Source organism: Perca fluviatilis, chromosome 11 (assembly GCF_010015445.1).
Source record: "Perca fluviatilis chromosome 11, GENO_Pfluv_1.0, whole genome shotgun sequence".
NCBI lineage: Eukaryota > Metazoa > Chordata > Actinopteri > Perciformes > Percidae > Perca > Perca fluviatilis.
In genome coordinates, this window is record NC_053122.1 from 5,627,323 (window position 1) to 5,643,455 (window position 16,133).

Consider the following 16,133-nt stretch of genomic DNA (forward strand, 5'->3'; position numbering starts at 1 on the left):
TACAATACCAACTTTTCCTGGATAACCGGTTTAAAGCTGCACACATCCAGGTGAAAAGCAGGCCCTCCAGGATTTGTGCCGGCCTTTGAAGCAAATTGAACAGAGTGGCCAAACATGGAATTGCAACTCCCGGCCCGTGATGTCATATTAGAAGATCGATTTCAGGATTTTATTAATTGATATCAAATCACTCAAACAAAGATCGATTTTAATTGCAGAATTATTTTAAGCCATCCCTAGTTCTAAGTGTACACGGAAAATGTTTAGTTTAGAGTGTGTGATTCAGCTTAAGTGTAATTTTGGAGTCTGAAGGCCAATTTATTTTCTTAATTTCTGATAGATAGATAGATCGATAGATAGATAGATAGATAGATAGATAGATAGATAGATAGATAGATAGATAGATAGATAGATAGATAGATAGATAGTACACCATCTAAGTACATAGATGCAAAGATAAGACACGCACTTGTGTCACTGATCTTTATTGTCCTCTGGGAGACCAGCTGGACAGCCGAGGCGAAACACGACCGTCTGGTCTCTTCTGATCGAATGTTAAACAAGACTGGATGACGACTTTTGAATGGGGCTTAATGTAGTGAGGGAAGAAGGTTTGGGGGGGGCTGCCCCAGGGGTAACAAGGTTCAGGTCGACACGGCACGTGGCTCTTAAAAGCCCCCGAGAGGCGTCCCTGTCATCTGCCTGTTTGGCTCTGAGCAGGTGTCAGAGGGCAGGAGAGATGGAGAGAGATGGAGGGAGATAAAAGTATGACGATGATGTTGTGGGAGTGTGTATGTCAGAAACAGTACAAATAACCCACTGAAATCAATTCAATGTGGAAGCAAAGTCATTATTTGTCTAGTTTGCCTCAGAAACCTTAAGTTTTAACGTTTAACTCTTCTGTTTTTGACATTTTATGAAAGTAGACGTTTTGGGAATGATAGACCCCCAGCTATTTTTTGCGTGCAGTGATGTAACAGTGTGTTGTAAAAAGCCTGCAGGGTCACGGGACTCCTGCAGATGGGAAGTGGAGTCTCTGTGGAAATATCAATATATTGACAGAATGCATAATGGTGCCGACAGACTGTTGGCTCTAAATGCAATTAGGACACACATACAGTAGCTATGTATACTTTCAAATAGTCACACACCAAAGACACAGAACTCTTACCAGGAAGTGACTTCACTGATTTAGGTACCAGTTTTGGTTACACTTTACTTGAAGGTATCTACATAAGGTGACATGACACTGTCATGAACTTGTCATAACAAGTTAGGGTTAGGGTTAGAGTTCATGACAGTGTCATGTCACTGAAATCCATAAAATAATAAACTTTTCTCAAATACAAACAATAACAAGATGGAAATCATTTCAAAACCATTTTAGCTATCTAGGATTGTTTGATTGCTAACGTTAGCTCAAAACGTAATTTAAGTGACAGCTTTCGTTGTGTTTGATTGTTAACTTGTAGCCAGCAGTGAACGAACTTCGTTCCGTAGGTCCATTTTCATTGTATTGACATTACAGAAGTCTCTCGTTAGCAGGTTCTTGTCGGATACTTCAGCCTCTAATCTAGAACTGACATCGGGGATCGCAGGGATGTCGCAAAGTGACGCATGCGCAACTCACATCTGCACTCGACTCACATCGGGTAGTGACACCAGATCAGATATTGATAACTGCCTCATAAAGGAAAATTTCGGGATTTTTCAACCTAACAACCTTATTCTCACAATTGTGCCGATTCTGACTGTGGGCCATGCTATCTTTGTATTCTCAACCTCTTGGATATCCAGACAAGCATGGTACGTAAGCCTTTCCAACTACATTTTAGTTTTACATAAAACATTTTAAACACTTCTCTCTGTCTCGGACCGAACGTAAACACAGAGACTAGTTGGATTGGCTAAAATGAACCAAACCAAAAACGTAATTGTTTGTGAGCTCATATAATATAGGAGGTCTTTTTTCTCCTGTTTAAATCTCCTCTTTCGTCAGTCAGAATTTGTCTATATTATCTTTTAGAACATGCTTGCTCTAAAAGAACCGTGGGGATACAAAGTCTTTTTTTCATTACCTTTAAAATAAAATATAAAACGAAAGCACTAAAATTCTTTTGATGAGTAAATAAAGACATTACATTACACAGTCCCTCAAATCAACTCTTGTTCTCTTATTTGTTTTAATCTTATAACTTTATATTTTGTGATCGGTACACTTTTTTGCTTCTAAGCCGACAGACGTAGGATTCAGTTTGGATGAAAGGAGGATCAGCAGGCAGATGTCAGCATTTGTAGACATTTTCCTTTGTGTCTGTGTCGGCACAGCAACTCCAATTCACACTCACACACACTCGCTCACTCGCTCATAAAAAGCTGTCATCCTCATCATCTACGCTCATCAAATGCAGTCGCTCGGCTGTGTGTGTGTGTGTGTGTGTGTGTGTGTGTGTGTGTGTGTGTGTGTGTGTGTGTGTGTGTGTGTGTGTGTGTGTGTGTGTGTGTGTGTGTGTGTGTGTGTGTGTGTGTGTGTGTGTGTTGATTTTGACTGAATCCGTGTTGGCAGCACATTGTGTGTTTTTGTGTCTGCAGAACAAACTGCATAACACACAATTGCATACACACATCTCACCCGTTCCTGTTATTTATCAGTTGGAACTAGGAATCTGTATTAAGATGTTCAGATTCAACCTTCATTCTGATTTAGAAACTGTATGTGATTACTTGCTTGTTCCTGATTAGTTTGGAACAAATTAAAATGGATTGGTGAATAGACTAGGTCATTTTTATAGGTATATTATAAGGTAAAACTTAATTAATCCAACTTTACTTATTCCGATTTAGTCCCTATGACTAAATCAAGCAAAACCAATATACGTAAAAATAATGTAAATATATTATACATACATACATGCATACACATACATACATACATACATGCATGCATACACACACATTCATACATACAGTACATGCATGCATAAATACATACATACATATATACTGTACATACATACATACATACATACATACATACATACATACATTTATGTATGAATATATGAGTGTCCCAGCTTTTAGGTAATGAATAGCCTGCATACAGAGATGCATGCATTTTACTTTATTACTGTTTTACTATGTGAGGTATCTCATGATAAGTTAACAAACAGGATAAGATCACACATGATATGTATCGATGACTCGTTGTACTGTAGTTGATAGATGGTCATGTTCCGTCCAGTTCAGACAGTCTGAGGCAGCGTCATGCCGGTGCTGATGGACCAGTGACCTGCACTGAGTGGACGCAAATGTCCCCGCACCACGTTTGAATGTAAACAGCCTGCTCTCTCTCTCTCTCTCTCAACCTCAGTCACTCAGTCACTGCTCTCAGCACATGCATGCACGCACACACACACTCACCCTCACACACACTCACTCTCTACAAGTGGCCCCGCACAAATTAGCCTCAGCAGGAGACGCATCGCCATGGAAACCACGGCCCTCCCTCTCCACACAAAAAGGGGAGTGGAGTTCTGGGTTTGAAAGCCTTTGTTTGACTCAGTGGTGGCAGTGTGTGTGTGTAATGTGTGTGTGTAATGTGTGTGTGAATGTGTGTGTCTGAGCCGGTCAGTTTGTTAGCAGAGACGCAGAGAGATAGACAGCAGCTTTGGGAAGTTTTTTTTCTGTTCTTTTCCCCGATTGTCTCCTCTGATCTGACAAACCCTGAAAGAAGCGAAGCTCGGAGTGACGATGCACGGTGAGACCTGATGCATTTTTATTTCAAATGGGAAGCGGTGCATTCAAGTGCACGCTTGTTGCATGGGAGTTTAGGTGTTCAGCGCAGGGTTTTAGTGCTGTGGAATGAGGTGAGATACAGCGGGTTGTGTTAATCTACATGACAGATGCACAATGCCAGTTTGAAATCCTTCTAACAAGTTTAATTTTTATAGTTTTGTAGTTTTTTGCACACACAAATATATTATATATAAATTATTTTTACTGAAGATTGTGGCATCTGCTTAGGAACATTTAAAAAAAGAGATATTAAGCATGCATTTTAATGTCTAAATGGGTTTTTGAATGATAGCAATTCACTTCCAAATCTTTTGCTCAATCAGTTTAGATTTTTGGACCAAACATAGCTAATCAGACAGTATAATAGAGCTGCAGCAGTAATTTAGAGTGATCTAAATCAATATATGGACTGCTGCAGTTTTCTTGCCAGGGGCTTGTATTTGGTACAAAGGTGGGGAAAGCTGTAGTGCTGCAACTAACGATCATTTTCATTTTTGATTAATCTGTTAAATTATTTTCAATAGTTGACAATAATTGATTAATGGATTAATCTTTGCAGCTCTAGAAAGCTGTTAAGGCTGATCAGGTAGAATCTCTCTGTTCGAAAAATCGAGTTGCATGTTAAAGTACAACCAAATTCTGACCATCGTGTAATTTTTCTACCAATCCAAATAACCCTGAAAAAGATGCAACAACTTGTTTCTTAACTAACTAAACTGCAAGAATAAGACCCATCAGTGTTATTATTGCTGTGCAGTTTTAAAATGCCAAGCACTGGACGAACAGACATCCGTTCAGATGATTCCTGTTTGTCGTCTCGTTAATTGGACTTGAGGACTTTCAGAACCGAATCAATCCATATTGAATTTCAAGAAGGAAAAGAAAACATTGGACTTGAGATGGAGCCTGCAGGTCTATATGTTTTGTAAGTCCATTATCATGATTATGATCGAGCTTGGAAGGCAAAACATGATTGAGGTTGAATACATAATGAGGAGACAGTTATGTTAATGACATGATAATGATGGGAAAGTAGTTTCTCTGATGATTGTTGTGTAAGAACAGCTCTGTTCTCTTACTAATGGGATTTCACTTGTGGTCGATGGAACAAGATTACCCTGCTGTTGATTCTTTAATAAGAAACGCAGAATATTATTAATTCTAAAATCAATCATCCACGGGAAGTAATTGCAGTCATTTTCCTCACTCAAGTGCTTTCTCGTGCCAGGTGTATGTTAACGTTCCGAGACGTTTTGCGCAAATCATTTATTAAGCAAAAATGCCAGACATTTGCTTGGTCCCAGCTTCTCAAATGTGATAATTGGCATCTTTTCTTTCATTTATATTGTAAATTGTAAATTGAGTAGTTTGGGGTTTTCAGACTGTTGGTCAGACAAATCAAGAAGACATCACCTCTGTCTCTGGGAAATTCTGATGGCCATTTTCCACTGCTTTTGGACATTTGATAGACTCAAACATGAATTGATCAATTGAAAGGATAAGTGTCAGATCAATCGATAATGCAAGAAGAAACCATTAGTTGCATCCCTAGACCATAGCTGCTCTTTGTCACGCATGTTGATATTCTGAAATGTCTCTATTTAGTTTCATTGTTCTTTTATTTTGGTTCAGACTGGTGTTGATTCAAGACATTTTGTTCAGTAGTGATGAACAACCTGCACAAAAAGGCTAACAGCATTTGTTCTGATGTTCTTATTTATTACCAGAACTTGCACAAAGAAGCTGGAGGTAATTTGTAAAAAAAAGTCTGTCTTTTTTGTAATGGTTTCAGCTCAGTAGCACCTCTGCAGGTTCGCTTTGACTCATTCATGTTTTTGAGAAATTCAAAACCACGAGAAACCTCCTCCAAACTGGTTCACACTTAAATCCAGCAGAGTCAGGGATTTAGATTGGATTTGGGTCCTTCTATGAGCGGTAAACATTGTTCCAGGGATTCCCCAAACCCCAATGAAGGAGCCCCTACTGAGCAGTGAGCGATAATCCCTGCTGGCTCCCACATTCAGACCTGGACGCCCAGAAGCAAACAAGACTTTGAACAAAGAAGCCCAGAGATCTTTTGGTTCTAGGTGCTCTTAGATGTCCTCTTGTTTAAAGCAAGAATGTTGATCCCTAAAGAGAGCGAAGTCTTCCAACATTTCCAACTTTGAAGGTACAACAATAATATGTAGAAATATGTATCAAACAAAAATGACAACTATTCTGAAATGTGAGGATTTCCTGCTTTTCTCTGTAATGATTTAGCTTTTGGACTGTTGGTCTGAACAAAAAGAAGCAGTTTGTTGGTGTGTCGGTACCCAATCTGTGCCCCCTGCACCATCCGTTCTGCGCATGCGCAAGATGTTCACGCATGCGCAGATGATAACTGTTTTACGACCTGCCCGATCTGTTCCACGCTAGCCTCCACCGGGAAGCTAACGTTAGTTTAGCTAACAGCTAATTCGGCTAACCACTAGCCGACAGCTAGATTCAGTCTAAAATAACGTTAAGTCAAACTTAATGGGAAAAGCAGGCTACAGCTAAATTAAGACTTTACAGTAATAACAATAAAGACAAGTGAGTGATTGTATTTTAAATGAGCACAAGTAGAACTGACGTTAACGGCTGTTATATATGTTAACGTTTATTTTCAAGTTTTATTTTGAGGGTCTTTTAAAGTTATTACTTGCTGTCTCAGCTAGCGGTTAGCCGAATTAGCTGTTAGCTAAACTAACGTTAGCTTGCCTGTGGAGGCTGTCGACCGGAAGCGTGGAACAGATCGGGCACTGTCGTAAATCATCGTACAACAGCGCATGTGCGAACATTTTGCACAAGCGCAGAACGGATCATGCAGGCGGCACGGATCGGGTACTGACAGCATGTCCAACACTTTGGAATGTATAGTACAAATTGCACAGTTGATCGCAATGTTTGAGGTTTTGAGTACAGTGTTTCTTTTTGCTGCAAAAGAGAGGATAAAACTCTAAAGGGAAAATCTGTATTATACCAAATGTTTTCCTAAAGAGCACCAAAATTGCCTGAAGAAATGAGAAAATCTAATTTGATACTTATTATCTCTTGCTGCATCTCAGGGCGCTGAAGTGCAATTTCAACCGTATATGACCGTCAATGTAAAATTGCTCACACAGGATCCAGATAAAAATATTTAGACAGTAGTGTGTCGATGATTTTTAGCATTTACACAAATGGGCATCCTAACTTCAAGATTTCCCAAACTTGTGTTTCTCAGTGGAGGTCTAGAGTTAGTGGTCAAGACATTCATCGAAAATTATTAGAATACGTGAATGTTTGAATTAAAAATGATTAAAGTAACAAGTTTAAGGATTATGCCACGTTCAGACTATCTGTACCTTCTTATTGGTGGTGAATGATGGACGGCTCATCCTGAGTTTGGTTGTTTTCCGTGTCTTCCACCCCCCTGTCAATTCCCAACCCCCTTGGGAGCGGACTACCATGCCCCCTTTTGTCCTGTTGAATGCCCTGAGGTCTGAGTCTTTTAGCAGGGAAGTTGGGCTGAGAAAGACACTGAGTTTACCCCTTAGGGTATTGTTGTCACGCCCCTGTAGAGGCCTGAGATGGTCTGTCCGCCTCTGGATGCTGATTTACGTCACCGTTGTTGTTCTGAGCCAATAGATTGCTGGACTCCAGCTAACTTATTCCATAACAGTTGAGATATTGCCCCAAAACATTTTTAAATGAAAGATGCTGAAAGAGGCATCATCAAGAATCCCAAAAGTTTTTAAAAACCTTGAAATTTCATAATACGTGGCCAGAAGTATCTATATATCTAAGTATCTAATCTATATGTGACCGTAAACAGGGAATTAGAAAAACCTTGGAAATTAATGAGCTACTATAACAGCCTCCACTTGTCTGGTTTCAGTCTTTCCACCAGATGTTTAAACTGGTTGCAGGAATGTACTCCCATCCAGGCCATTAGTGATTTTGGGTGATGAGATCTGGCTCACAGTCTGCGGTCCAGTTCACCCCAGAGGTGTTGGATGGGAGTGAAGTCAGAGCTCAGTCAAGAAGCTGGCTTTGTGCATGGGCCACGGGGCCATTGTCATTTTGAAACAGGGAAAACACAAACACAAAGTTAGAAGAACACTTCAGTCTAAAATCTCATTGTTTGCTAAAGCATTAAGGTTTTTCTTCATTGGATCTAAGAGCCTCAAACCAGGAAAAACAACCACAGAGCAGACTATACTTAAGTATCTTTGGCATCCATATGCTTTTGGCAAAACATTGAACACAATAAGCACTAAGCTCTAAAGATAGAAAAGGCATTAGATGGATATTGCAAATGACCACCACACAATTTGACCCATAAAAATAGATTCTTCTGTAAAATATTCAAACCTTGACTGTAATTTCCAAAGTAGAAAGGCTGTATTCATGTCAGTTTGAGCTATTCATTCTCACTTCATGCAGCTTTAGTTTATTCATGATTAAAAAATACTGAACAAAAAGTACACAATGGACCTTTTTGAAATCGAAAATGTCACAGATGAAGTGAGGAAGCACAGGCTGCAAACCTTTTATTTGTCTTTCAAATTGACACAGAGGCAGCGCCCTTGACACAGCATGAAACTTCTCCAGATTGTGTTCCAGAGACTAAAATATAGGCAGAAAAGAAGAAAAAAGGTGAAATTTAATTTACCAAGTCGGTCAGGCAACTGTATATGCCTCCCGGAAAAAAAGTGGTTGTTGACATCCCAGATGCAGCCAGAATGTGAGCGAAAAGAGGAAACTATAGAGATAGAAAACAGTGGTTAAGTAAGGCAGGAGGCAGAGGGCAGCTTCCTGACACGGCTCGGCTTTGTACGCTGCGAACCGTCCATGCAAATGTCAGTTATGCAAATTAGGTCCTCCGTGGGGCCGGTGGCAGTTAAAGGGCGCCATTCAATCACTCAGTCAAGATCTGGTGGTGAATTGGCCTCCCTTCATCTCAGCAGCTCAAATGGGCCATCAACGGGCTATCAGGGGAGATGGGCGCTGAATAAAGGGGGCATTACAAGCCGGTATGAAAGCCCCCTCTTATTCTGAGCCCCCCTACGCCCACTGAGGTGACAGGGTGAAAGGGGTCCCCGGGAAAATGGCTTTCACTGAATGCACTTCTGTAAGTAATAATGGTATCTCAATGCCAAGTGTGTTTTTTGGAGGGTTTTGATTTGTTGAAGGATGCTGCTGTCGTACGCACTTCTCTCTCCGAGTTCAAAGTTGTGAATGAGTGGAATGCAGTGTTATGTATGTGAATCACTGTACATGCGTTTAAAGAGATAGAAGTGGCGTGTGGTTTAGCTGCAAACATCATATGGCATAGTTTGACAGATTCAGCACTCAAAGGAATTTAAAGAGCTGGAAAAAATGTCCTTTTGAACAAGATTTTTATGTAGCTATTTAGCCTCTTTTGGCTCATATGTTGGGTGTTTCAATTTTATTTGATTTGTAAGGGACAATGTGCAATTAAAACATAAATGTGACCATTTGATGCATTGCACCAGAGTTAGCCTTAGGCTAATTTACATCTGCAGTCCTATAGTGTCATATTATGTCTTGCTGTTTTCATCAAAACAAGCTCTGATAAACCCTATGTACACAGAGAGACACAGTAAGAGACTATCTAAAGACACAGATATTTCCCCAGGAGTTGGTGGAGACCAAAGCAGAGCTAAAAGAGAGAGAATATTGGACTATATTTATGAGATGGACACAAACACGATTACAGTGGTCTGCTAAATGTGGAAATAGACTAAACTGTTTGCTTTCGACATAAGAACTTCATGAAGTGACAGATGTGTTTTTAACTTGTTCCACTTATACCCCTAGTGGCCCAAAAAAGAAAGAACCTGCCACCACATAACCATATCAGTGTTATTTTATTCTCTTTTCTACCCAGAATGCAAACATCAATACAGAATGGCTTCCATCACAGTAAAGTCTCCTATATAATAACACTTTCAGTGCTATAAACCTGCTCTCAAACAGGAATGGAGTCACAATCTAAAATCAATCACCACAGCTGTGAAATTACAGCCACGTCAAACGCTGCAGGATGATGGGATCACATTGTGTATGGCGACCTAGATGAATCGATAATGTGATAAAAGTGTCGTGAAAGCAGCTGACTGCATTGACTGGGCTGAATTACAAAAGAACATTGATGAAAGTGTCCTGCGGTGTTAAAGTGCCTCGTTATTACTGAATGAAAATCGTCAGATGATGCTGTTGCACATGTTAGATGCTTATTCTGTTTCGGGTAAAAGTTTGAATAGCGAGTTTATTTTTGTGTTTTAGGGTCAATATTTCATTGTTATTTTATTCCGTATTATTATTTAAATATACAAAGATCAACATGACGTCTTGTCATCTGAAACCAGCAGAAATATAATAAAAACAAGACAATACCAGCAACAGATATATAGTCCTTTATTAAATATCCAATCCAATCCATCTTTATTTGTAAAGCACATTTAAAACAACCAGGATGACCAAAGTGCTGGACATCGACATGATTTAGGACAGATTATAAACACACGAGTAACAAAACGAACATGTAAAACAAATAAACTGGAAAATGAAAATGCAGAATACAACTCTCAAGCATGTTGAAAGGCCAATGAATTAAAAAAAATAATAATTCCATTGGAATTACACTATACTCCGGAAGTGTTAACAAAGAATTACAGACAGCGTTGATCATGTTCACGATGACTAATTATCTGACATTTCAATGTTTGCTTCCTTTAACCATAATTCCAATACCTTTTATAGGTATTTGTTTCCGATGTGAAAGTGACTGTTTTCAGCCTCCTCGTGTTTGACTAAATTTCCATCAACACTGTCTGTTTCTAGATGCCTGACCAGTTCGACCAGACGTTGGTTCTGAACCAGCTCAGATATTCTGGCATGTTGGAGACGGTCAAGATCCGACGCACTGGCTTCCCCATCCGGAGACCTTTCCAAGACTTCTGCTCCAGGTTTGTCTCGACCACCGAGACTTTCAGCCCATCATACCAGTCATATATTACACTCAAATAGTAAGAGAAACTTCAGATACCGAAATAACCTGCAGATGTCTGTTTAATTCCAGTGTTCTGCAAATAGTCTCACATCGTAAATTAGTGTATTTAAAAAATATTCTTAACCCCCGTCAACCATGAAGAATTGTTGTCCCTATCTCAGTGTCCCAAGTCGCTTGTTTAAAAGTTTTTTATTTTTATGTTTTTGTGTTTTTTTTTCAATGTTTTGGGTGCTTTTTTCCCCATCATTTTCGTAAGCTAAAAATGGATGATGCAAACAAGATCCTTGCTGCCCCGTCGCGTGAGCCACAACGGGACGACTGGACTTGTAACTTTTTGCTTTGCCTCACTCCCTCTCCAGGTACAAGGTGTTGATGCGGGGCGTGATGAAGGCGGATGACCCCAGGGGGAGCTGCCTCCAGCTGCTGCACCTCTACGACAGCAGCAGTGCAGAGTGGCAGCTGGGAAAGACCAAGGTGAGGGGCGGATGCTCTTGCTTTCATAGCCATACTCGCATGAAGGTGTTTTGTCATCTTCGTGTGCTGTTTGTGATGTTTTGTTATTGCATTTGAGCACTTAAATTTCTCCTTTGAGAAATAAGAAGAAGAGATCTTCAGGGGTCCTTTGTCAGTCTGGGACCAATTTATATTCAGTCGACCCGGGTCTGGTAGGGTCTTGTTGTATTTCCACAGGTCTCTGGTCTTTGTGTCAATGGGCCCTATAACGATCTAAGTGCACGGCGTGAAGTGCCTGGCGCAGGTGCGCTTAGGGCGTGTCCAAAACCACTTTTGCGAGTTTGAAAGCGGAAAAAAGGGTCCGTGCACCGGCCGCATGGTTTTCATTAATTCATAGGTGTTTTGGGCGTAACATGCAATAAACCAATCAGAGATCATCTCCCATTCCCTTTAAAAGCCAGGCGCGTTTGGGCCTTGGCACATTGCTATTATGATGGTGGATTTGCACCGTAATATTTTCATTTGTAATCTTTTGCATGTGTGTGTGTGTGTAACAAGCATAGTGTACACGCGCTATGCAGAAGCCTAGTCGCATTTTACAAATTTGCTGTTAAAATAAGAATGAAATGTTGCATTATTGACTTTAGACCAGGCTTTTGTTGGTCAATGGTGCGATCACTTCCTGCTGCCTCAAGATAGCAATTCGCCCAGAATGCACCTGAACACACCTCCCTGTAAGACCAGCGCGACCATGGGCGCAGGTGCATTTGCTATTTAAACGACATGGGCGCTGGATGGGAAATTGACAACTGTGTCGGTCTTAAACTAGCAAAGACTCTTGCGTCGGGCTTTGCACTGTGCTGCGCTGGGCCGGGTGCAAGATAGGGCCCAATATGTAAAATACCATACCATAGTGGACTTAAGCTGACTCTCACATGGAGCTTGACTGTGTAACTTAACTTGTAACGGTGTAGTTTGAGTTGAACACAGAAACCAAGCAGAAATGGAGTTTTTCCTTGCCACTGTTGCAATAGCCACAGCTAATGCTTGCTCTTGAGGGAATTACTGTAATTGTTGGGGTTTTGGAATTTATAGAGTGTGGTCTAGACCTACTCTATCTGTAAAGTGTCTCGAGATAACTCTTGTTATGATTTGATACTATAAATAAAATTGAAATTGAAATGCTTTGGAGAAACTCCACAGACACAAACATTGTATAATGTACATAATTACATAATTTATGTTTTAAAAAAACAGTTAAGGCTCTTTTGGCTAATTCCAAAAATGTGTCAATGACAGAAAATGATTTTCCTTAGAAGCTATTTTCCCCCACAGATATGCACAGTGTCTGTCAGCAGTGAAATACATCCCTTCCGCTCAGTTCTCTTCAGTGTAATTGACTTTTTCCTGTGAAACGCTGCGCTCCTGAATGCCCTGCCGTTCGTTCCGCCTCTGACTCACACCGGCTGATCCCTGTCTCTCATTCACCCAGAAGGTTCTTCCTTCGAACATGGAATATGATGCAGGCGTTCTTTGCCAATACATGTTGGCTGCCCCTCAAGGCTTAATTTGGCTTCATGCGTCTTTCAAATACAGCTGGATGAAACCATTCCAGAGCTCAGGTACCTGGGTGGCTGCCGGCTCTCACTGTGTGTGTGTGATCATGAATAATTGAAGTCCAGAGCACCTGAAGCGTAGAATCCAACAGTTATTGGATCCTCTGTGTGTGTGTGTGTGTGTGTGTGTGTGTGTGTGTGTGTGTGTGTGTGTGTGTGTGTGTGTGTGTGTGTGTGTGTGTGTGTGTGTGTGTGTGTGTGTGTGTGTGTGTGTGTGTGTGTGTGTGTGATTGCTGTGGGGAAATGACAGATGGGGACACAGATCCGTAATCACAGCATGACTGCGATGCAGCAAGAGGTGACAGCAGCGGAGGATGCATGTTTGTGTGGGTGGACGGATGAATAGCCATCATTAGTGTGTGTGTGTGTGTGTGTGTGTTTGTGTGTGTGTGTGTGTGTGTGTGTGTGTGTGTGTGTGTGTGTGTGTGTGTGTGTGTGTGTGTGTGTGTGTGTGTGTGTGTGTGTGTGTGTGTGTGTGTGTGTGTGTGTGTGTGTGTGCCAAGAAAACTGAATTAAGAGTCAGGATGGCAGCACTCAGGTATCACCTGAATAATAAAATATTACATCAATTTATCCATTCACCAGTTCTTAACATGGATTTATATTTGAATGTAAAATAAATCCGAATGTCTTACCCATATATAACAACAAGTTAACCATTAAACCCTCCCCGAGTGATAAATAGTTCTATAGTAATACATTAAATATATGAAATAGACGTATACATGACATATATATTAAAAATTCAGGTGTAGGCCACATTGAAAAATATTAAACATCATAGAAAAACTGTAATACTGAGTCACTGACTCAGACACCGAAGATGTACTGTCTCCGTATGAGTATCACTGAATAGGGCTTAACATGGTTGATTTTAATACAAATACAAATTTGTTTGTATGCTTGGACAGGCCCATCAACATCAGGAACATCTGATGAAACTATAAATTCATCTATATTACTCAAAACATCTGATATTAAATGTATAAGATGTAAAAACTCTTATTACGTCTTCTTGTTCAAAAGACTCCAGAGAATATTCACTGGTTTTGCATTTTAATTAGCAGACTTTGCTTTAGAACATCCACCAGGGTGAGTCACACCACCTGAAAGCCTTTTGTAAAGCCGCTCCTTCTGCTGTGACTGCCTGTATGCCGTTAAATCAATTCTATCTCCCTCAGAGGGATTCGTCCACTTTGTCCCGCTGCCTCTTGCAGTGAGATTTACACCGAGCCGGCCTCCAGCCCCTTTCAATCGGCACATGTCCTTGCTATTGTCTGAGTGTTGTTGTTGTGTGTTTTTTAACAACCTCAAACTTAATTTCCTGGAAGTGATGTGGCTCTGCCTGCTTCTCCCGGGGTTCTGTTCTCTCCACGGGCCTGACCTGTCACGGCGAGCGATGCAGTCTAAAAGCCTCGACAGCAAGAATCGAAAGTGCGCCGAGGCTTAGCGTTGGCTTTTGTTGCGCTAATTAGCATAGTAATGATTAAAAAGGATTAGTTGATCTATTCATTGGGATGCAAATGTGTGCACCCGTACACGAGGCCGCATTCTCTGAGCATGTGTGATTCATGTTTGAAGTCGTTTAATAAAGGGAGGGTGTGTGTTTGCACTTTGCAACTGCTGTTGCAAAGTGTTCTACTGACCCAACATCTGAATTCAGGGGTGATTTTGTGTGTTTTTGCCTTTGTGTGTGTGTGTGTGTGTGTGTGTGTGTGTGTGTGTGTGTGTGTGTGTGTGTGTGTGTGTGTGTGTGTGTGTGTGTGTGTGTGTGTGTGTGGGGCATGTACTGCATGTTTCCTAGTTAATTAACCTGCTCATCAGTGATGTCCAAATCACCCCAACGAGTTTACATTTCCTCCTGAAAATCTCATTAGTGCCTCACCGCTGAGGATTCAGAACTCTGTCACTCTGCCAACAACACACACACACACACACACACACACACACACACACACACACACACACACACACACACACACACACACACACACACACACACATTATTCAACAGGAGAAAGGCAATCTGTACTCCTGTACCCCTGTAGCACTGTGACATTTCCCCACTGTCTCTGTCGCCTGAGACCACGTCCCATATCTCATTTTCCTCCCTCCCTAATCGGATTAACCCCCGGCGTCCCTCAGTGGGCCCAGTTTCTCTATCAATGTACGACAGCTTGGCTCCTATAGCAGGCAGCTGCACTAAGCGCCTGTAAAATCTGTCTTTTCACAGAGAGATTTAGACGAAATCACTAGCTGCGGTAATCTGCGGTCTTTAGCAGCGTGAACAAAAGGAGAGGAGGATCTGGGTTTGATTTATGTCGGCTGCTTTGTTCACATCAATTGTTCTTTTGGGAGGGAGTGTCTGTTAAATGGGGATGTTATAGAAAAAGGAGGGACTGTCTCTTTTTAATTCTGTTCACTTGTAAATTCATAATGTATGTGTGATAGAGCGTATGCAATGGATGAAGTGTGTTAAGCAGACGCTGGGAGTGTTGTACGTTGTGCCATAATTGGACAATATTTGTTAATGTTCTGCTCTGTGCTGTTTTAATGCCGTATAGCAATCTCCATTTTTCATTGTGCCTGTTGAGTTGCATGTGTACTAAAGACTAGGTTTATAGCCCTGCTACATTTTCAAGTCAAAATTGAAGAAGTTACCAATAAATATCAAACTAATTTATATCCAAAACCCAATGAAAATGCACAGTCATGCTGAAAAATGATTCATATTTGTCACATGCTGTGAAAACAAACATGAAAGAATGGTTAAAAGAAATGGCTTGTAACAATTTGGTAACTGCTACTGTACAGTAACTTAATTACATGCATGTGTATCACTTTGTACAAGAACCGTATCACTTAATTTAACAATGACTTGTTTTATCCCTGAACCTGTAGCATTTTGTTCTGATGAAATTCTTTTTATTCTCAAATGGAAAAACATGTAGTAAACAATCTAAAAAAAGACCATTCTTAGCCTCTCAAAAGTCGATATTTGAGAATAATTCTAACACAAATTGTAAATGATTCGATTAGTCAATTGATTACTTGTTGAATTCCTTAATGCTGGTTCACAAAGTGAGGATTCTTGTTCTTTACATGGTTAACTATTTTGTGCCATTCATAAACTAAACATCTGGAAATCAACTGATTAACTGTTAATGATAATAATCATAAGTTGATGCTGAGGAAAGGAAATGTTTTCATCGTGTCGTAGAAATGAA

The 16,133-nt window shown here is 40.5% G+C and overlaps 1 protein-coding gene across 2 annotated transcripts in view; it reads left to right on the plus strand.

Moving 5' to 3' along the window:
* myo10 (myosin X) overlaps positions 1-16,133 on the plus strand; it is a 167,035-nt gene that overhangs the window by 125,640 nt on the left and 25,262 nt on the right. For both annotated transcript variants that reach the window (XM_039815523.1, XM_039815522.1), the window contains exons 20-21: positions 10,669-10,793; positions 11,197-11,311. In XM_039815523.1, the coding sequence (XP_039671457.1) occupies positions 10,669-10,793; positions 11,197-11,311 (240 nt within the window). The remainder of the gene's footprint in view (positions 1-10,668; positions 10,794-11,196; positions 11,312-16,133) is intronic.